This window comes from Macaca nemestrina, chromosome 18 (assembly GCF_043159975.1).
Source record: "Macaca nemestrina isolate mMacNem1 chromosome 18, mMacNem.hap1, whole genome shotgun sequence".
Taxonomy (NCBI): domain Eukaryota; kingdom Metazoa; phylum Chordata; class Mammalia; order Primates; family Cercopithecidae; genus Macaca; species Macaca nemestrina.
In genome coordinates, this window is record NC_092142.1 from 84033489 (window position 1) to 84055066 (window position 21578).

The window sequence follows — 21578 nt, forward strand, 5'->3', positions numbered from 1 at the left end:
CCCTCCTTAATCCTAGATGATTTGCTCATGAAATAGAGGTGGGGGACGACAGCATGCCCTTAGGATGTGCAGCCCTAAGGGGTGGACTCCAGATCTCCCTGCAAGAGACAGCTTGTCTTGGGTTCGTCTGTTGGAGAGGAGCTCCTGGCATTCCCGGCGAGCCTGGGGCTGTGGCTTAGGGTCTTCTGGGAGGACACTTGGGGAAAGATAAGGCAAATGTTTGAACACTAGGAAATGCTGGAAATTCAGACAACATACATGGATCCCCTTAAAACATGTAAATGTGTCAGGACACGGTTGACCTGCCGCTGCCTTGGACCTGGCAGCCCCCCTTGGAACTATCAGTGGCGTCTCCCATGCACACGCCCTCTGCTTTCTCTTTCCTAGACTCGTGGTGGTCACATCCGGACATTGCCTTGTTGGTAGCCCCCAGTGGTGTGCAGTGACACCAGTATCTTCTCTGTTGCATTTTTGCAATCTTGTGTCCCACTCAGTGATGTTCTACAAAGTATTTTAAGGTTGAGAAAATTTCAAGGGTGAAGATCTCAAAACAGTGCTAAAATCAAAGGTGTTTGCTGTGAAGAAAAAAATGTGTGTATATATTGCACCTTGAGTTGTCGGAAGGTAGAAACTGAAATAAAATATCCTTTTTAAAAAAAAAAAAAAAAAAGACAAAGTCTGTTTAATATTTAACACATCCATGAGGACTTTTTACAGAATTTGCAATCTTCTGAGTGACATCCATAGCTTTTCAGAAGAAAACCATTTTTTCTAAGGCCAAATAGACATTTTTTCCACGCAGACTGAGCACCCGGGTCTTATCAGATACAGCAGCCACGTTGGCCATGTTGGTCTGCCTGGCTACTGGGAGTCTGTATTCATGAATGAGGGACCCCCTCTCTGGACTGGGTCTTGGCCCAGGCTCCACCACCGCCTTGAACCCCTTCACCTGGACACCTGACCCTACCCCTCAAAGCCAAAGACACCTTACCTCTTTGGGGGTTTTGGGGTGGTCAGTGGCCCTGAGCACAGCTCTTACCCAGCACAAGCAGGGCGCCTGTATCAGTTCCTTCCAACTCCGTTCCACAAAAATATTTCAAAAATTTGGGGGCTTTTCCTTTTCTCTGTAAGAAGTCCACAGCCACGTTCTGATACTCTGGCCTAAATGGATGGACAATGCGCCCGGGGAAGGAGCTGGACACAGGGGTGTCCCCTAGAGCCCAGGGCTGAGATGCAGGGGTCCTATTCATGCCCGGGGAAGGAGCAGGACACAGGGGCGTCCCCCAGACCCCAGGGCTGAGATGCAGAGGTCCCCTTCCTGCCTGGGGAAGGAGCTGGACATAGGCGTCCCCCAGACCCCAGGGCTGAGATGCAGGGGTCCCCTTCCTGCCTGGGGAAGGAGCTGGACACAGGTGTCCCCCCAGACCCCAGGGATGGGATGCAGGGGTCCCCCTCCTGCCTTGGGAGGGAGCTGGACACAGGGGCAGACCCCAGAGCTAGATCCTGGGGTCCCCTTCATGCCCAGGGAAGGAGCAGGGCACAGGGGTATCCCCCAGACCCCAGGAGCAGGGATGCAAGGTCCCCCTCCCCCAACTGCCTGAGCGGACAGGGACACTCCCTGCCACTCCAGGCAGAGGAAGAATGGAGCAGCTTCCACATCCCCAGCTCTCCCTCTGCCCCCTCCTCTTAGCCACACAGGGAGGGCGGGCATGGCTTGTGGGTGCACAGCCCTGGGGCATCGCATCTGGGCTTTTTCTCTAGTGCTGGGGGATTCCTCCCGCAGGAGGTGAGGGGCTAGACTCGGAGGCAGACTCCACGGAGGGGAGAAGCTCCTCTGAAAGGCAGCGAAGACCCCAAAGAGTTTGAGCAGCTCGGGGCGGGACCTGGAAGGGCCCGGATCCGGTTCCACCTCCCGCCAGCTGACTGTATGCCCTTAGCCAGATAGTTCTTTGAGCGTCAGCTTGTTCATCTGTGGACCGGGAAGAAGAGCATCACAGCCCCAGGCCATTCCTGTGGGAAGTGCAGGTAGGCCTCTTCCTGCTCAGCTGCCCTCAGGACAGAGGGGCAGGAAGTTTCCTATCTAGTGAAAGAAAAAGGACCCAGCTCTTCTAATTTTGATAGGAATAAATTAAAATGTACTATTCGGCCAGGTGGGGTGGCTCAACGCCTGTAATCCCAGTTCTTTGGGAGGCCGAGGCGGGTGGATCATTCGAGGTCAGGAGTTGGAGAAACCGTGTCTCTACTAATAATACAAACGTTAGCTGGGCATGGTGGTGGGCATATGTAGTCCCAGCTATTTGGGTGGCCGAGGCAAGAGAATCGTTTGAACCCAGGAGGCAGAGGTTGCAATGACCCGAGATCATGCCACTGCACTCCAGCCTGGGTGACAGAGGAAGACTCCATCTCAAAAAAAAAAAAAAAAAAAGGCAGGGAGGGAGGGCATCCCTGTGTGAGGTGGCTGCCCCCATCTCTGCCTCCTCAGGGCCCCAAAAGAGAGAATTTCTGAGTTTTCTTGCCAGTTACCAAGTGACCAGCAGAGAAGGAGTGACAGGGAAGGCTCTGGGCCGACTGTCCCACCTGTACTCTGGGACAATTGGTCTCTTAGGTGCACTGGGGCCAAAGCGGAAGGAGAGAGGCCCCCAACCCAGCCAAATCTTACATGAAATTGGCACCACCAGTTCCGGGACCATGGCCCTGACTAGCAAGGTCATCGTCCTTCAGAAACTATCACAGAGTTGGGACTCAGCTAAGGTTCCTGAAAACATGGACGTCTACATATAAGCAAATGTGTGTGTACACGCAGGTATATGCTTATAAAAGTATACAAATATACACTCTAAAGCATTAATAGATGTAATATACAGATTATACAGAACATCTAGAAAGTTTTAGTTATTTCTGGAGCGTGTATCCTGGCCTGGGGGAGTCGGGGAAGGCTTCCCTGAGAGGCACCGTGGAGCCGAATCTTGGGTAATAAAAATCACTGTGGGCCGGGCACGGTGGCTCACACCTGTAATCCCAGCACTTTGGGAGGCCGAGGTGCACAGATTGCTTGAGCTCAGGAGTTCAAGAGCAGCCTGGCCAACATGGCGAAACCCCATCTCTACTAAAAATACAAAAAATTAGCCGGGCGTGGTGGCGGGTGCCTGTAGTCCCAACTACAGGGGAGGTTGAGGCACGAGAGTTGCCTGAAGCTGGGAGGCAGAAGTTGCACTGAGCCAAGATTGCACCACTTCATTCCAGCCTGGGTGACAGAGTGAGACTCTGTCTCGAAAAAGTCACAGTGATGAAGATGCCAACCCTACCTCAATCCTGTGAGAAAGATGTGTGTCCCTCACTTTGCTGATGAAAAACCTAGGGCACTCCATGTGGGGAATGCGAACCTGGGGCTGTCTGGCTCTAGAGTGCAGCGGTTATCCACCAGGCCAGCATGAGAGGCCACCGGGCGGACCATTCCCAGCCGAGGTCCTCAGAAGGCAGGAGGCTAGGCAGGGATGAGCCCCCCACAGGGATGATGCCCCGCCCCGGGCGCTTGAAAGGATTCCACAGCTGGAACAGGCCTCCCCGCTGCAGGGTGGAAGGATTGTGATCCTATCTAGGAAGTTGGTAGAAAGAAGCTTCTATGCTGTTCTATCTCCTCATGGAGAATTTAGCCTCATTTGGAACTTTCACTGGCTTCCATTGTCTCAACAGAGACGAGGTGCTTTCTGGCTTTGAGCTTGTGGGACCCCTGGCTGGGGGTGACCCGTGGGGGGTGCTGGGATCGGTGGAGCCAGCCCGTATCTGCAGGCTCCAGGTGCACTTTTTTTTTTTTTTTTTTTTTTTTTTTTTTTTTGAGACGGAGTCTCACGCTGTGGTCCAGGCTGGGAGTGCAGTGGCCGAATCTCAGCTCACTGCAAGCTCCGCCTCCAGGGTTCACACCATTCTCCTGCCTCAGCCTCCCGAGTAGCTGGGACTACAGGCGCCCGCCACCTCGCCTGGCTAGTTTTTTGTGTTTTTTAGTAGAGACGGGGTTTCACCGTGTTAGCCAGGATGGTCTCGATCTCCTGACCTCGTGATCCACCCGTCTCGGCCTCCCAAAGTGCTGGGATTACAGGCGTGAGCCACCGCGCCCGACCCAGGTGCACTTTCTAACCCGGAATCATTGGGCAGCGTGTGGCCTTGAGGGACAGAGATGGCCACACTCATGGGAAGCACGGAAGCCAGTTTTTTGTTTGTTTGTTTGTTTGTTTTGTTTTTTGAGACGGAGTTTTGCTTTTGTTGCCCAGGCTGCAGTGCAGTGGCGCGATCTCGGCTCACTGCAACCTCAGTGGTGCAATCTCGGCTCACTGCAACCTCCGCCCTGCAGGTTCAAGCAATTCTCCTGCCTCAGCCTCCCGAACACCTGGGATTACAGGTTTGTGCCACCATGCCCGGTTAATTTTTTGTATTTTTAGTAGAGATGGGTTTCACCATGTTGGCCAGGCTGGTCTCGAACTCCAGACCTCAGGTGATCTACCTGCCTCGGCCTCCCAAAGTGCTGGGATTACAGGTGTGAGCCACTGCACCTGGCCACGGAAGACAGTTCTAGGACCCAGACATCTCCACCAAGCCTCACTGTCACTGAGTTGTGCCAGGCTGGGAGGAGCAAGCTCACCTCAGCTGCCCTTGGACACGGTCCAGAGGATTCGCTCCCTGGCTGTGCACCAGGGGTCCCAGCAGACAGCCCCCTAGTCCACACACCCCAACCCTCCCTACACCTCCATCCCGCTCTGACCGCTGTGGACTTCTGTGGCAATCTTGGTCCCAAGAGCATCCCTGCACATCACGTCCATGTGTTGTGGGCTGAATTTTGTCCCCGAAGGTCTATGTTGAAGTCCTACCCGCCCCCATACTTCCGAATGTGACCTTATTTGGAAATGGGTCGTTGCTGATATAATTAGGCAAGATGAGGCCATCTTGGAGTGAGGGGGGTCTCTGATGATGGGCGTCCTTATAGGAAGGGGAGGTTTGGACACAGGCTTAAGTGCACACTGGGAGAACACCACCTGAAGAGGAAAGCAGGGGCTGGGGCTGTGGCTACAAGCCCAGGCACGCCGAGGACAGGAGCCACTGGAAGCTGGAGGGGGCCTGGGATGGGTGCTGAGCCTCCAGAAAGAACTAGCCCTGCTGACACCTTGTTGTGAGATTTCTGGGTTCCAGAACACAGGAGAGTGATTTTCTGTGGTTTGAGCTCCCCGGGCAGTGGTGCTTTGTCAAGGCAGCCCAGGAAAGGAATCCACTGTGCTTGCAACATGAACACAGGGGCAAGCACACCCCACCTGAGTCCCCGGACTAAAGGCAGGACGAGAGCGCCAGGATCCAGCTGAGAGTCACAGGGCATTTATTGAACACCTACTATGTGCCAGGCACAGCGATCCCCCAGAGCAACCTGTGAGGTGAGTGATATTGGCCCTATTGTACAGATGAGGAAACTGAGGCTCAGGGGACATGTGGCTTGCCTAAGGGCACACAGCAGAGCCCACCTGAGGATCCCAGGCCAGCTAAGTTCTTCTGACTGTTGTGGGCAGTTCTCTAGCATTGGGTCTCTGCCCCAGGGCCCTGAGATCCTCCACGGGGGCCTCCTCCATGGAGTCGTCCTCACTCTCCTCCCCTTCTTTTCCTGGGCTCCGTATCGTGCTCTGAGCAAATAATAGTAATAATAAAACGACAGCAACATCAGTAATAATAATGGCAGCAACAAGTCTCGAGTGTTCGTTGTGCAACAGGCCGGGTTTTCCGTGCTTCGTATGGATCTGCTCATCTGATACTCAGCGCAGCCCCACACAGAGGTCACTGTTCTGAGCCACTCTGCAGGCGAGGACTCCAAGGCACAGAGAGGCCAGGAGACTTCCCCGAGGTCCCACCGCCAGGAGCAGTGGGTTTGGACCAAGAAATAGCATAAAGAAAACCAACCAAAACTTCAGGAAACACTGGGCACACTTACAGAAGTGCAAAATGCTCTGGGAAGTCTCAGCAATAGAATTGAACAAGTAGAAGAAGGAAATTCAGAGCTTGAAGACAAGGTCTTCGAATTAACCCAATCCAACAAAGACAAAGAAAAAAGAATAAGAAAATATGGACAAAGCCTCCAGGCAGTCTGGGATTATTTTAAACAGCTTGGGATTGCACTTACCCTACCATCGTTAGAGAGAATGTCCTGGAAGCATGAGATACCCACCCTGCCCACACACACAGTGAGCTGACTGCCCCCTCAACCCCTAGTCATGGAGACTAAACCTGCCATGATTGGCATGAGGATGTTCAGGGTCTTCATTTGCCCTATACAGCTGGACCTGCAGAGTTCCCTGCGGAAATACAAGTGCTCCTGACGGCAGGCCTTCCTGGGGCTGTAAGGTAACGTGTAATGTATACACCTAATCACTTCCCTAACCTCTGAGGAATCCTGGATTCTGGAAACCGTGGGCCCGTGGGCTGGGATGGAGGTGTGGACCTGTCTGGGGGGCCTCTGTTTCTCCAGTGGCAACACCTTAGAGTGCCTCCAGGGAGTGCTCAGGACTCGTGGCAGCCACGACAGGGACTGTGTGAGCTGCCACACTGCGTGTTGTGGCTTCATTGATTCTTTTTTTTTTTTTTTTTTTTTTTTTTTTTTTTTTTTTTTTGAGACAGAGTCTCGCTGTGTCTCCCAGGCTGGAGTGCAGTGGCGTGATCTCGGCTCACTGCAAGCTCCGCCTCCCGGGTTCACGCCATTCTCCCGCCTCAGCCTCCCAAGTAGCTGAGACTACAGGCGCCCGCCACCACGCCCGGCTAGTTTTTTGTATTTTTAGTAGAGACGGGGTTTCACCATGTTAGCCAGGATAGTCTCGATCTCCTGACCTCGTGATCCACCCGCCTCGGCCTCCCAGAGTGCTGGGATTACAGGCTTGAGCCACCGCGCCCGGCCTTTTTTTTTTTTTTTTTTTGAGACAGAGTCTCACTCTATCACCTGGGCTAGAGTGCAATAGTACGATCTCGGCTCTCTGCAACCTCTGCCTCATGGGTTCAAGTGATTCTCCTGCCTCAGTCTCCCAAGTAGCTGGGATTACAGGCATACGCCATCAAGCCCGGTTAATTTTTGTATTTTTTTTTTTTTTAGTAGAGATGGGGTTTCACGATGTTGGCCAGGCTGGTCTCAAACTCCTGACCTCAAGTGATCTGCCCGCCTCGGCCTCCTAAAGTGCTGGGATTACAGGCATGAGTCCCCGCACCTGCCTTTGTTCTACTTCAAGGCAAAGTCCTGGTCAGACCCCAGGCAGCCCTCCACGCTCCCACCACCCCTGCCTCCTCAGCCTCTCATTTCAAATTTGAGTTCTCAGCCACCCTCCTCTGATCCCTGGGATTACTACCACAGGACCTCCCACGCCATGTATGTCATTTTAGGTGTAACCCCCACCCACACACTCACCTGGCTGGCGAGAGACTGAAGAACAGATGGAGAGGGGTTGGTGTTGGCAAGCGGCTGAGTATTGTAATGCCCATAAACTCCTTGCATCTTGGCTCTAAAATCCTGCCGGGGAGAGACCAGGGTGGACTGGATCCAATGGGAAAACACAGCATGTCAGGGGAGTGGGATGGAAAGACGGTGGGATAAGAAGACCCGAGACAGCTAACGCCCATGGAACTCCACAGTCCTCTCCAGGAGCTTCCTGTTTCTTATTCCACATAATCTACAGCAGCCCTGTGAGTGGGCATTATCACCCCGTTTTACAGATGGGAGAGGCCCAGAGAGGCCAGGTAACATGACCATCGTCACACAGGAAAACAGCTGGATTCGAGATCCCCTTTGCCCCTAAAAAGAATATTGTTAAGTGAGCGAATGCAAGAGAAGCCCCTCCGACCTGCATCAAACCTCTCGTGGTAGTTTTAAGGCTTATTGGTAACTCAGATGATCTGATGCTTCTCCCATCAGGAGCTGGAATCAAATTCCTCTCCCCTTGAATACAGGCAGCCTCAGAGATTCACTTCTAACAAATAGAATATGGCAAGGACACACTGGGTTACTGCTGAGGTTAGGTCATAAAAGGTGATCGAGTGCTGGACGTGGTGGCTCACGCCTGTAATCCCAGCACTTTGGGAGGCCGAGGCAGGTGGATCATGAGGTCAGGAGATCAAGACCATCTTGGCTAACACAGTGAAACTCCATCTTTACTAAAAATACAAACAATTAGCTGGACATGGTGGCAGGCGCCTGTAGTCCCAGCTAGTCGGGAGGCTGAGGCAGGAGAATGGCTTGAAACCGGGAGGTGGAGATTGCAGTGAACCGAGATTGCGCCACTGCACTCCAGCTTGGGTGACAGAGCGAGACTCCATCTCAAAAAAAAAAAAAAAAAAAAAGGCCAGGCGCGATGGCTCAAGCCTGTAATCCCAGCACTTTGGGAGGCTGAGACGGGTGGATCACAAGGTCAGGAGATTGAAACCATCCTGGTTAACATGGTGAAACCCCGTCTCTACTAAAAAATACAAAAAACTAGCCAGGCGAGGCAGCAGGCGCCTGTAGTCCTAGCTACTTGGGAGGCTGAGGCAGGAGAATGGCGTAAACCCAGGAGGTGGAGCTTGCAGTGAGCTGAGATCCGGCCGCTGCACTCCAGCCTGGGCGACAGAGACAGACTCCGTCTCAAAAAAAAAAAAAAAAGTGATCGAGTTTCCACTCGTGTCTCAGGACACTCCCTCTTGGAACCAGCTGCTGTGAGGAAGCCCAGGCCCCATGGAAAAGCTGTGGGCAGGCACTGTGGCCGCATATCCTGAGGAAGACCCAGGGAGGGCAGGCTTTGTGGGATGTGGCTCATGCAGTTGCCCAGGGCTCCACGCCCAGAAGGACCCTGTGCTTGGCTTAGCGCTCTGATGCTGCTGTCCTGAAAATCTTAGTAATTGTTGAAGGAAGGGCCCCACATTTTCATTGTGCAGTGGGCCCTGCAAATCACATGGCCTGTCCTGTGCTCAGATGACAGGCACCTTCTGCTAGATGTGAGGGAGGAAAGCTAAGAAAAGACAGCCCCAGCCCCTGACCAACGGCAACCACATGAAGGCCCCACCTGAGAACTGCCCAGGTAAGCCCCATCAACCCCCAGAACCACAGATGAGAATCATGAGAAGTGATTGTTGCTTTACAATACTAGACTTACAGAAGGATGTCACAGATAATGCAAACAGCTCATTCTAGATTATGACTGATCAGATGGGGATAAATAGCACTTCTTTCTATTTCAAAACTACACCAAGCATCAGCCAGGAAATGTTTTTTGTTGTTGTTAATCCATTCACGGTTTTTCTTTTTTTTTCTTTTTTTTGAGATGGAGTCTCGCGCTGTTGCCCAGGCTGTAGTGCAGTGGCATGATCTCAGCTCATTGCAATCTCCACCTCCCGGGTCCAAGCGATTCTCCTGCCTCAGCCTCCTGAGTAACTGAGATTGCAGGTGCCCACCACCATGCCCAGCTAATTTTGTATTTTAGTAGATGTTGTGGGAAGTCAGGAACCCCAAAGAGAGGGACCGGCTGAAGCCATGGCAGAGGAACATAAATTGTTAAGATTTCATAGACATCTATCAGTTCCCAAAATTAATACTTTTATAATTTCTTACACCTGTCTTTACTGCGATCCCTGAACATAAATTGTGAAGATTTCATGGACATTTATCAGTTCCCAAAATTAATACTCTTAAAATTTCTTGGCCGGGCGCGGTGGCTCAAGCCTGTAATCCCAGCACTTTGGGAGGCCGAGATGGGCGGATCACAAGGTCAGGAGATCGAGACCATCCTGGCTAACACGGTGAAACCCCGTCTCTACTAAAAAAATACAAAAAACTAGCCAGGCGAGGTGGCGGGCGCCTGTAGTCCCAGCTACTCAGGAGGCTGAGGCAGGAGAATGTCGTAAACCCGGGAGGCGGAGCTTGCAGTGAGCTGAGATCCGGCCACTGCACTCCAGCCTGGGCGACAGAGCGAGACTCTGTCTCAAAAAAAAAAAAAAAAAAAAAAAAAAAAAAAAAAAAATTCTTATGCCTGTCTTTACTTTAATCTCTTAATCCTGTTATCTTCATAAACTGAGAATGTATGTCACCTCAGTACCACGATTGTACAAATTGATTGTAAAACACGTGTGTTTGAACAATGTGAAATCAGCGCACCTTGAAAATGAACAGAATAACAGCGATTTTAGGGAACCAGGGAAGACAACCAAAGGTCTGACTGCCTGCGGGGTCGGGCAGAATAGAGCCATATTTTCCTTCTTACAGAGAGCCTGCCTATACATGGACGTGCGAGTAGGAGAGATATCACTGAATTCTTTTCCCAGCAAGGAATATTAATAATTAATACCCTGGGGAAGGAATGCATTCCTGGGGGGAGGTCTATAAACGGCCACTCTGGGAGTGTCTGTATTATGCAATCGAGATAAGGACTGAAATATGCCCTGGTCTCCTGCAGTACCCTCAGGCTTATTAGGGTGGGGAAAAGATCCTACCCTGGTAAATTTGAGGTCAGACTGGTTCTCTGCTCTCGAACCCTGTTTTCTGTTGTTTAAGATGTTTATCAAGACAATACATGCACAGCCAAACATAGACCCTCATCAGTAATTCTAATTTTGCTCTTTGCCTTGTGATCTTTGCTTTGCCCTTTGCCTTGTGATCTTTACTGCCCTTTAAAGCATGTGATCTTTATGACCTACTCCCTGTTCATACACCCCCTCCCCTTGTAAAGTCCTTAATAAAAACCTGCTGGTTTTGTGGCTCAGGGGACATCATGGACCTACCAATATGTGTTGTCACCCCTGGAGGCCCAGCCGTAAAATTCCTCTCTTTGTACTCTTTCTCTTTATTTCTCAGACAGGCCGACACTTAGGGAAAATAGAAAGGACCTATGTTGAAATACTGGGGGCTGGTTCCCCCAATAAGTAGAGACAGGGTTTCACCACATTGGCCAGCCTGGCCCTGAACTCCTGACCTCAGGTGATCTGCCTGCCTCGGCCTCCCAAAGTGCTGGGATTACAGGCGTGAACTACCATGCCCCACTGATCCATTTGTTTTTAAACACCCCAACGATGATGAATATGTTGATATTCCAAACAGTGTTACGAAAAATTGTCCTGTTTGGCACCCAGGTGCAGATATTGACAATGCTTCATCAGAATGAGTCTTCAAAGTTAGAAAAGTTATGAAATGTGGCCAGGCACAGTGGCTCACACCTGTAATCCCAACACTTTGGGAGGCCGAGGCGGGTGGATCACAAGGTCAGGAGATCAAGACCATCCTGGCTAACATGGTGAAACCCTGTCTCCCCTAAAAATACAAAAAATTAGCCAGGTGTGGTGGTGGGCGCCTATAGTCCCAGCGACTCAGGAGGCTGAGGCAGGAGAATGGCGTGAACCTGGGAGGCACAGCTTGCAGTGAGCCAAGGTTGTCCCATTGCACTCCAGCCTGGGCGACAGAGCGAGACTCCATCTCAAAAAGAAAAAAAGAAAAAAAAACCCAAAAACACAGTTGTGAAACGTTACCAACAAAAACTGCTTCTATCAATACAGAACCAAAGTGAAACTCTGCCCCACTCCACCAAATAGGAAATGGTGTGTCTGTGACCCACCTGTAGATCCCTCTCCAGGTCATACTTCTCCAGGGTCTGGAAGGCACTAGAATACACCTCCAACGCTTTGGCATGGAAAACCATCTCAATAGTCACAAAATTAGAAAAAAATGTCTGTGGGGAGAGAAACCCAAAGAATCAAAGAATGTAAGCATCACAGTGAGAAAGTTAGCCCAGGGTAGCCTGGGATGTAGGCAGATGGGATGGGGTTGAGGGGAGCTGTCCGTGTGGGGACAGGTCCTAGGTGGGAAGTTTCGACATGTTATTTTAAATTTAATTTTCTTTGAGAATGAACACATTTGCATGCTTCAAAAATCAAAACTATTGGTCAGGTACAGTGGCTCATGCCTGTAATCTCAGTAACTTGGGAGGTGGAGTCAGGAGGATCACTTGAGCCCAGGAGTTCAAGACCAGCCTGGGCAACATGGCAGAACCTTGTCTCTACTAAGTACATATGTAAGTAAGTAAATAAGTAAATAAATAAATATAAACCATGCCAAAGTGTCAATTGAGGAGACTTGCTCTACATTCTCCATCCTGTTCCCTTTTTCATTTCACCGGCCACACGAGCCATCCATCTCCTCCCACCCCAACGGTGTCAACTCCGTCAGCTCAGGGACCTTGTTTGTTGGGCATGATGTCCCCAGCATCAGGCACAGCACCTGGCACATAGCAGGTGTGCATTCCACACTTGTTAAAGTAACGCGTGAATTGAATACACAATTAACCATTGCAACTGGGATGGCAGCCCTGCGGAAGCAGAGTAGGGTGTATAAACAAGGGGCCTGACCAGTCTGGGGTCTGGGTGACTTTCCCCAAAGAATGAGGTTGAAGCCAAAGGAGGAGGAGGCACCAACTGGATGCAGATCAAGGCACAGCCCTGCAAAGGCCTCGGGTAGGAGTGGGCTCTGTGCACTGGAGCTTGGAGTGTCACAGGCAGGATGAGGCCGCAGGGCTGGGTCAGGGCTTCAGGAGCCTTGAAGGGATTTTGGTTCCAGTCCTTAGAACGAGAGGAGCCACCAGAGGGTGCTCAGCCCAGGGATGATGAATTGGACCTGACTTTTAAGAGATCCCTGGGGTAGGCGCGATGGGTCACACCTGTAATCCCAGCACTTTAGGAGGTCAAGGCAGGTGGATCACTTGAGGTCAGGGATTCGAGACCAGCCTGGCCAACATGGTGAGACCAACCCCCTCCATCCCTACTAAAAATACAAAAATTAGCCGGGCATGGTGGTACACGCCTGTAATCCCAGCTGCTCGGGAGGCTGAGGCAGGAGAATCACTTGAACCCGGGAGGCAGAGGTTGCAGTAAGTGGAAATCGTACCACTGCACTCCGGCCTGGGCAACCAAGTGAGACTCCATCTAAAAAAAAAAAAAAAAAATCCCCAGGCGGCATGCACCTTTGGAGAATGGACTAGAGTGGGCTCGAGAGCTGGGGAAGGGATCTCTGCGATCAGCCAGTCCCACCTCTCTGAGCTCCTCTTGTAAGAGCTGGGGCTCTGGCCCCAGGGCTCTGTGGCACTGGGGTGGGGATCTGGGTGGCAGGAGGAAGGCACCCACACCCAGCTGCTGGGCCTCAATGTGGCTTGTTCAGGGAGGGGGTTTGGAGCTGTGAGGAGAAAAAGAGGTTACAGCAATCTGTGTGGAGAGGAAGTGGAGAGTGTGTGTGGAGGGAGACAAACTCTTCCTGGCTAGGAGCTGGAGCTAGGGCCACCCAGTGGCTTCCAGCTGCACTGGGACAGCTGCCTTGAGCACCAGCCTCTGATGCCCTGTGGCCAGGATTAACTGTGCCGCGAGCCTGTGTGAGCACAAGCTCACTCACACTTGCCCATGCTCACACATGTACACAGACCCGCACACACACACTCATACTGATGCATGCACATAGACACATGCACACATGTGTGTGCACACACACACCAGGCAGCCCAGGGCGCCTCCCATCCCGGCCAACCACCTTCACCTGCAGGTCCTTCAGCTTCTGCCTCTGGAAGGCATCCACTGTCTCCTCCAGCTGGAGGGTGGTGCGGCTGGAGTCCATGGCGGCCCTCTGCACTCTGGTCTCCGCCTGGCCCCAGGGACACAAGGGGTAGAAAGTGTCATGGGGGTGCTTCTGGCCCTTAGACACCTTTCTGAATCACTCTGTCTCTAAACCCTTCTCTCAGGTCAGCTCTCCTGCCTCAAGGGACATCTCTTGCTAATTTGGTCATCAAAGGAATGGCTGAGTAGGACCCCAGCTGAAGGAGCAGTCACTGGAGTGAGACACACCTGCTTGCTAGCTGTGTGACCTTAGGCAAGTCACTTACCCTCTCTGAGCCTCAATTTCCTTGCTTGTAAACAGAGGACAGTAATGAGACTTGCTTAGCAGGGCTGTTGTAAAACTTAAACAGTGGCACCTGCTGAACCCTTATGACAGGTGCTCCACGTTCATTGATAATTAACTTCTGCATGAGGAACACGTTTAGTTAATTAACTCCTTTGTTCTTTTGATCAACATCTATAGACGCCTACTCCACGCCAAGCCCAGACATGAAGAAGCTAGCTTTTAGAGTTGAACACCTTGGAGGTGCATTTGAAATTTGCAAATTAACTGCCTGCATGACCTTGGGCAAGTCACTTTTTTCAGCTTCAAATTCCTCTTTAAAATGGGGACTTAATGCCACCTTCATGTTTGTGAAATGCCCGAGAAGAGACAGCTGGGGGCTCGCATCTAAGAAGCCCCCAGGACAGAAGGGAAAGCTGTTGTCACTCAAACAAATGGGTTGCAGAGACGGTGGGTGACCCAGGCAGGAGCCAGGATAGAACCCGGAGGTGCTTGGGCAGGGCTGTGGCCCCCATTCGTGCAGGTCAGGACTCCCCACACTTGGCACTAGTGTCCGGGACACTGTGGGAGGTTTAGCAGCATCCCTGGCCTCTCCCCACTGGATGCCAGGTGGTAGGTGGGATAACGGCCCCCAAAGATGGCTACATCCTAATCCCTGGCACCTGCCAATACGCCCCTTCCAAGGCAAAAGGTAGTTAGGGTAGCAGGTGGAATGAAGTTTGCTAATCAGCCATCCTTGCCATGGGAGAATATCCTGGATTATCCGCTACACCCAGTGCAATCACAAGAGTCCTTACAGGCAGAAGAGGGAGGCAGGCAGGAGAGTCAGAGGAGAGACGTGACTACAGAGGGAAGGTGCAAGCTGCCAGCTTGAAGACGGGGGAGGGGCCACAAGCCAAAGGATGTGTGTGGCCTCTGGAAGCTGGAAAAGGCGAGGGCACAGACTCTGCTTGGAACTTCCAGAAGGAACCCAGCCCTTTCCACACCTTGATTTAGCCCAGTGGGCCCACGATGGACCTCTAACCTCCTGAACGGTGAGTCTGTGGTCATTTTTCACCACAGTGGGACAAACTTAACACGTTCTAGCAGAGCTCTCCAATCGTGAGCCAGAAACATCCCCGGATAGTGAAATGCCCCCAGGTGAGGACCGCTGACTTGGCTCCATTAAGGGACACTCTTTGTGGCTGGGCCTGTAATCCCAGCACTTTGGAAGGCTGAGGCAGGTGGATCGCCTGAGGTCAGGAGTTCAAGACCAGTCTGGTCAACATGGCAAAACCCCGTCTCTACTAAAAATATAAAAATTAGCCGGGCACAGTGGTGGGCGCCTGTAATCACAGCTACTGGGGAGGCTGAGGGGGGAGAATTGCTTGAACCCTGGAGGCGGAGGTTGTAGTGAGCCGAGACTCTGCCACTTGCACTCCAGCCTGGGCAACAGCACGAGACTCTGTCTCTCAAAAAGAAGTGGGGGCACTCTGGATGAGGTCACACAGTCACAAATCAGTTACACATACAGCGGAGGTGACTAACCCTCCTCCAGCTCTCACCCTACCTCCCGTCCCCTGCATCTTTCCCACGGGGCAGGACAGCGCGACAGAGAGCGTGCGGGCTCCCCTCCACCTGCTGTGCCCCATGAGCTCTCGTAATTGCGTCTCTGTGAGCCCTGGTTTCCTCCTGCAGACAATGGGGATGAGGCTAGTAGTGCGCACCTGATATGAGCATTAAACAAGTAACTGGCGGGGAAGCCGTGGCCCGTGGAGGGAGTGACTTGTTGGATGGTGTCCATGATGGGACAGAGCCCAGGTCTCCAGACTCCCAGAGCCCCTTTTTACCGGTAGCTTTGGCTTTCCCATCCTGAGCACAAGGTCCTGCACACACCTGCTTCTGCCCAGGTAAAGCCTACCTGGCCGTTTTGTGAGGTCGTATATTTCCTACATGTGATTCTGCCTGCCCCAGACAGACATGTGACACTCACCTGGGACTGAAAAACATGTGTTAAGGAACCGAGTTAAGCCCAGGCAGCCCCGTCGGGGTGGTCCGCCCGCTTCCCAGCCCCTGCCCAGCGGGCCCAGGCAAAGAAAACCCCAGAGGACATCAGTGTGAGTGGACACCCTGGCCCGGCAGCCCCAGGCCCCATTTCCAGGGAAGGATGCGATCATTTGCCGATCCCAGGGTGACTTCTGCCTCAGTTTCTCCAGCTTTTCCAGTTGTTTGATCTCACGATTTTGGACACGTTTGAATTTCTTGATCTCAGCCTGCAGAAAAGGAGCAGGCTGTTTCCTGGGATCCCACAGGGCAAGACGGGTCGCCACCCACGCCAACGTGCCCCCGCTCACCCGCGTCTGCTTGATCTGTGCCCCGTAGAGCTTCAGGGGGTTGACCACCTTGGTTTCCAGCCTCTCGACCTGGGGGAGCGGGGACACAAGGGGATCTGAGTGAAGGGCACAGGGTGCTGCCTGCCTCCAGCCTGGGCATATAAAGTGCAGCCTGCACCAAGGAGCCGCGTGTCCAGAGCTGTGTGGGGGGAGGGGGAGCGCGAGGTGCCCTCCCTTTTCCCAGAGTATTGGAGGCACCGAGCCTGGGCTCAGGGCCCGGCTCTGCCTCCTGAGGGCTCCAGCAAAGAATTCGATCTCTCGAAGCCTCATTTCTTCACCTGTCAAATGAGGTCATGGGTGCACCCACCAGGGTTTCAGGACAGTAGGAAGATGGTGCCTGGCCCAGAACTCAGGGAGTGTCATTACTGGGGAGGCCAGGACAGGCCGCTGGTGTGTGCTCAGTCCCTCTACACGACAGCCCTGGCCCCGTCTCCCAACTGCCACACAGGGTGGCGATGACAAACCCACTTTGCAGATGAGAAAATTGAGCCTGGCTTTGGGGACAAGACTTTTATTGAGGTCACAGCAGGGCTGGGCACGGTGGCTCGTGCCTGTAATCCCAGCACTTTGGGAGGCTGAGGCGGGCAGATCACCTGAGGTCAGGAGCTCAAGACCAGCCTGGCCAACATGGTGAAACCCCATCTCTACTAAAAATACAAAAAAGTAGCTGGGCATGGTGGTGCACGCCTGTAGTCCCAGCTACTTGGGAGGCTGAGGCAGGAGAATCGCTTGAACCTGCAAGGCCGGAGGTTTCAGTGAGCCGAGATCACGGCACTTCACTCCAGCCTGGGCAATAGAGTAAGACTCCATCTCAAAAAACAAAAAACAACAAAAAACTAAAGCAGCCTCTTGCCCGTTTTACAATCGGGAATGTTTTTGTGAGGGCCAGGAGCCATCTCTGTGAACACGTAAACATCAAGGAAGACGGCGCCCTGCCTCCTGGTGTCCTGGTCTTCCTCCAACCTCTTTGGGAATTTAGCGTAGACGCCTGGCTCCGAGCTCTGCCACCTGCTTGTCACAGAGCTGTGAGAAGTTTTATTTTTCCTTTGGTTAAAGGTAATTAACTAGGCCAGGCATGGTGGCTCACATGTGTAATCCCAGCACTTTGGGAGGCCGAGGTGAGAGGTTGGCTTGAACCCAGGAGTTCAAGACCAGCCTGAGCCGCATGGCAAAACCCTGCCTCTTAAAAAATGTTTTAAATAAAATAAAGATAATCAGGTAGCACAGGTGGCCACCCCATTACCAGGTGAAATTAGGATGTATTGGTGAGAAATGGGGTTGTCAAGGCCTCTTACTGGGGGATTATCGTCATCTGTCTTGAGAACATGGGCACCGAGGGCTGTGTCTGCCTGCCTGGAGAAGACAGTGCCTTTTCCGTCTGCACAATCTTTCTTGGATTGCCCATGACATGCGTTGCCATCTGATTTAAATCATTGTTTTTTGGTATTTTTGTAAGTCAAAGTCTCGCACTGTCTCCCAGGCTGGAGTGCAGAGGTACAATCATGGCTCCAGCCTCGACCTTCCAGGCTCAAATGATCCTCCTATCTCAGCCTTCTGAGTAGCTGGGACCACAGGTGCTCATTTTTTTAATTTTTATTTTTTAAGAGATGGGGTCTTGCTATGTTGCCCAGGCTGATCTTGAACTCCTGGGCTCAGGCAATCTGTCCACCTAGGCCTCCCAGAGTGCTGGGATTACAGGTGTGAGCCGCTGCACCTGGCCCTTTTTGATTCTTTTCTACAATTCATGGTGAGGATTTTTCTGGGCTGGCAGGAATTTCTATTTTTAATTATTTCCTAAACACCCTGCAGCCTCCTTGCCCCTGACTCCCCACCAGGATTTCTGTTCCTTCTCGAGGCCCTCATAGGCCCTGGATGTGTCTCATTCAGGGGTTCATGGAGCCCCCAGGGCTGGCTTCCTGGGTTTCCATGCTTTGTTGGCCGTTCATCCGACTCAGCAAAGCCTCCTGGGCTCTCAGTCCTGCAGGCAGAGGCGTGACCCTGGAAAGGGTGTAAATGTCCACGCTTGGTGGATGTCTCTGGGGACACACCCATTGGCTGTGGCCACAGCAGGGCTCCTGCGGCCCTCAGGCCTGACCTTGTCATTGGAGCCCCGGTGCCCCTCAGCATCCCAGACCCAGGCCGGCAGCACTCACCTGGGCCTGCCGGTAATCCTGCACTTTGGCCAGGTCCTCGGCGAAGCCCCTCATGGTGGCCCGCAGCTCGGGGTTCTCGGAGTTGGCAAAGTCGATGAGCTGCTTGACCAGCTGGTCTGCCTTGTTCCGCAGCCGGGCCGTCTTGCGCGTGTAGGCGGCCAGCAGTGAGCAGAACTGCCCGAAGTACTTCTCGGTGTTGGCCACGGTATTGTCCATCCCCCTCACCTGGCTGTCCCTGCGGAGGAGGGGACCTAAGCAGCCATTCTGGGCAGTGATGCAGGGCCCCAGGCATGCCAGGAGCAGACAATGGTTATGAAAATAGGAGCTGCTGGCCAGGCGCAGTGGCTCACGCCTGTAATCCCAGCACTTTGGGAGGCAGAAGTGGGCGGATCACGCAGTAAGGAGATCAAGACCATCCTGGCTAACACGGTGAAACCCCGTCTCCACTAAAAATAAAAAAAATAAAAAAAAAAAATTAGCCAGGCATGGTCGCGGGCACCTGTAGTACCAGCTACTTGGGAGGCTAAGGCAGGAGAATGGCATGAACCCAGGAGGCAGAGCTTGCAGTGAGCTGAGATCTCGCCACTGCACTCCGGCCTGGGTGACAGAATGAGTCTCCGTCTCAAAAAAAAAAAAAAAATAGGAGCTGCCATCAGCCGGCCTCCGGTGTGGCACACACATGCCACAGGCTGTCACTCAAGGTGGCAGTATCAGGGCTGTTGAGGCTGATGAGGGGGATCTGCCTGGGCGGGTCAGTAGTGGGCAGGAATATAGATGTGGGTTTGGCTGCAAAGCTGGCTTTTTTCCTCCCTGGGATGCTAAAGGTGCTTTATCTTCCTGGAAGGGTTACTCTACGCCACAATCCCTGGCTGCAGACGTCTCTTCCCTCTGAAATTCCCCTGTGCTGTCTTTCCCCGTAGGCTGTCAAAATTCTTTTTTTTTTTGAGACAGAGTCTTGCTGTGTCACCCAGGCTGGAGTGCAGTGGTATGATCTTGGCTCACTGCAACCTCTGCCTTCCGGGTTCAAGTAATTCTCCTGCCTCAACCTCCCGAGTAGCTGGGATTATAGGCACCCACGACCATGCCTGGCTAATTTTTGTATTTTTAGTAGAGACAGGGTTTCACCATGTTGGCCAGGCTGGTCTCAAACTCCTGACCTCAGGTGATTCTCCTGCCTTGGCCTCCCAAAGTGCTGGGATGACAGGCATGAGCCACCACACCCGGCCCTGACTCACCTTTAAATGCTCCCGGTCCGGCACCTCCCCGCAGCAGGTGCACAATGACTGACCTGCCGCATTCAGGCTTCTAAGACAGCCACGGACGCCCAGCCTCTGCCTCCCTCCTGGGCTTCCTCACGCCTTCTCCTTCCCCTCATCCCCAGCGTGTCACTATCCCTGCCTCTCTCCCTCTGACCAAAGTCCCCCGTGCAATCCTTTCATCAAATCCCTGATGCGAGAAACGCCCTGAGGAGCAGCCCTCTGTCCAGACAGACCCTAACTCTCTCGCCACCCTCGCCGCAAAACACTCCACGTGCATTGCCCTGTAAGCAAGGCGCTGCTGGTATCACCATATGAAAATGGAGTGAACTGAGGCCCAGAGAGGTGAAGCATCTTGCTACAGGTCACACAGCCAGACACAGCCTCTGTTCTTGCAGGTAGGATCCTCAGAGCGCCATGATTCAGCAGCACAGGGGACAGAAGTCAGACACTGGGGCTCCTAGGCCCCCACCCCAGGCGTGTGCACCAGAATCCCTGGGAGTGTGCCTGAGAAGCTGTGTTTTCAAAACACATCAGGGCCAGGCACGGTGGCTCATGCCTGTCATCCAGTTCTTTGGGAGGCCGTGGGGTGCAGTTTGCCTGAGCTCAGGAGTTCAAGACCACCCTCGGCAACGTGGTGAAACCCCATCTCTACTAAAATACAAAAACTTAGCCGGGTGTGGTAGCACGCCTGTGGTCCCAGCTACTTGGGAGGCTGAGGCATGAGAATCGCTTGAGCCCAGTGGGTGGAGGTTGCAGTGAGCCAAGATTGAGACTGCACCACTGCACTCCAGCTTAGGCTACAGAGTGAGACTCCATCTCAAAAAAATAAAAATAAAAGATAAAAGCACATCGGGTGCTTGAGAGGTTGCCTGGAATTCAAACCTCAGAGGAACCAGGCATGGCAATGAACGGGGCAGGGCAGGCAGGTTGTGAGAGCAGGGATGGCGTGGGCTGGGGCGGCGTGGCCGGGGCGGCGTGGGCCGGGGCGGCGTGGGCTGGGCCTCCAGGGAAGGGGGAGGCCTGGTTGGGGTTGAGGTGGGATGGGGGTTTTCCAGGTGGAGGTGAGAAAGGAAAGGGGATGAATTTGGCTACCCCAGCTCCACAGGCAGTGATTCTGGAGAAGCAGAAGGAGGCCAGATTCTGGAAGCTTCTGTAGTTCCAAGCCCTGTCTTCCCTGAGCTGGATGGAGGCGGAGGCGGCGTGGGAGGGAGGGCTCCCCTTACCCCCCACCCCCACCCCAAGCAGCAGGTCCTGCTGCCCTCATCTTTCTTGGTGCACCGGGCCTCAAAACCCCACTTCCACCTCCCTCGCAGCCAGGCTGGTGCCGGCCCACTCACCTGGAGAAGACGATGTTCATTGTGACCAGAGCTTTGACTGTCCTAGTGCTGGGGAATAAGGACAGGGCCCCAGGGGTCCTGCAGGCCTGGGAGGAGCTGGGCAGGGCTGGGTACAGCTGTGTGGCCTGGGCTCCAGGGACGCTGCCACCCGGTTGCCAGGCGACAGGGCCGCCCACAGCAGGCCCTAGGAGGAGCTGGTTGCCCGGGCAATACCTCCCTGAGGCTGGCCTCCCCAGCCTCGCATTGGCTCAGGGGCTACTGAGAGAAGAGGGCATCCCACAGAGGCCCACACTCTCCCTTTGAAGATGGAGGCTCTTGTGGAACTGGGCTAGTGCTTGGGGCTCCCCAGAAGGTAGCAGGGAGAGATTTAGGGGGCTTAGGCCTGCGCACAGCCACGTGTGTGGGTCCTGCCCGCTGGGTTCCTCCGTCCCTTCAGGGAGGCTGCGTGCCCCAAGCCCGCCACTGGCCTTCCCGGGGTCTAGGCTCAGGTGGGGGGTGCAGATGCACAGGGTAAACTTGAGGCTCCCCAGGGTGGGGCAAGGAAC

At 53.3% G+C, this 21578-nt stretch overlaps 1 protein-coding gene across 4 annotated transcripts; it reads right to left on the reverse strand.

Annotated features, from left to right (window-relative positions):
• Positions 1 to 5143: 5143 nt before the first annotated feature.
• On the reverse strand, positions 5144 to 21171 carry CIBAR2 (CBY1 interacting BAR domain containing 2). Of its 4 annotated transcripts, XM_071085044.1 has the most exons (9): positions 21034 to 21171; positions 18438 to 18672; positions 16246 to 16314; positions 16063 to 16164; positions 15885 to 15890; positions 13553 to 13657; positions 11589 to 11702; positions 7424 to 7525; positions 5145 to 5660 (listed from the first exon to the last, which is right to left on the reverse strand). In XM_071085044.1, exons 1-9 carry the CDS (start codon positions 21051 to 21053, stop codon positions 5523 to 5525), a joined length of 891 nt encoding a protein of 296 aa, XP_070941145.1. In that variant the 5' UTR covers positions 21054 to 21171; the 3' UTR covers positions 5145 to 5522. The 4 variants fall into 4 exon arrangements, with proteins under 4 accessions (XP_070941143.1, XP_070941145.1, XP_070941144.1 ...); XM_071085042.1 differs by lacking the exons at positions 15885 to 15890; positions 16063 to 16164 and having other exon boundaries at positions 5144 to 5660; positions 18438 to 18666; XM_071085041.1 differs by lacking the exons at positions 15885 to 15890; positions 16063 to 16164 and having other exon boundaries at positions 5146 to 5660.
• Positions 21172 to 21578: the final 407 nt, after the last annotated feature.

Bases quoted from the DNA above. Each gene is read 5' to 3' on its own strand.
- CIBAR2 (XM_071085044.1), bottom strand. From the start codon at position 21,053: ATGAACATCGTCTTCTCCAG. The intron at 16,165-16,245 runs GTGAGCGGGGGC...CCTTTTCTGCAG, and splicing joins CACAGATCAAGCAGACGCGG to GCTGAGATCAAGAAATTCAA. The intron at 7,526-11,588 runs GTGGGTCACAGA...TCTCCCCGGCAG, and splicing joins ACCTGGAGAGGGATCTACAG to GATTTTAGAGCCAAGATGCA.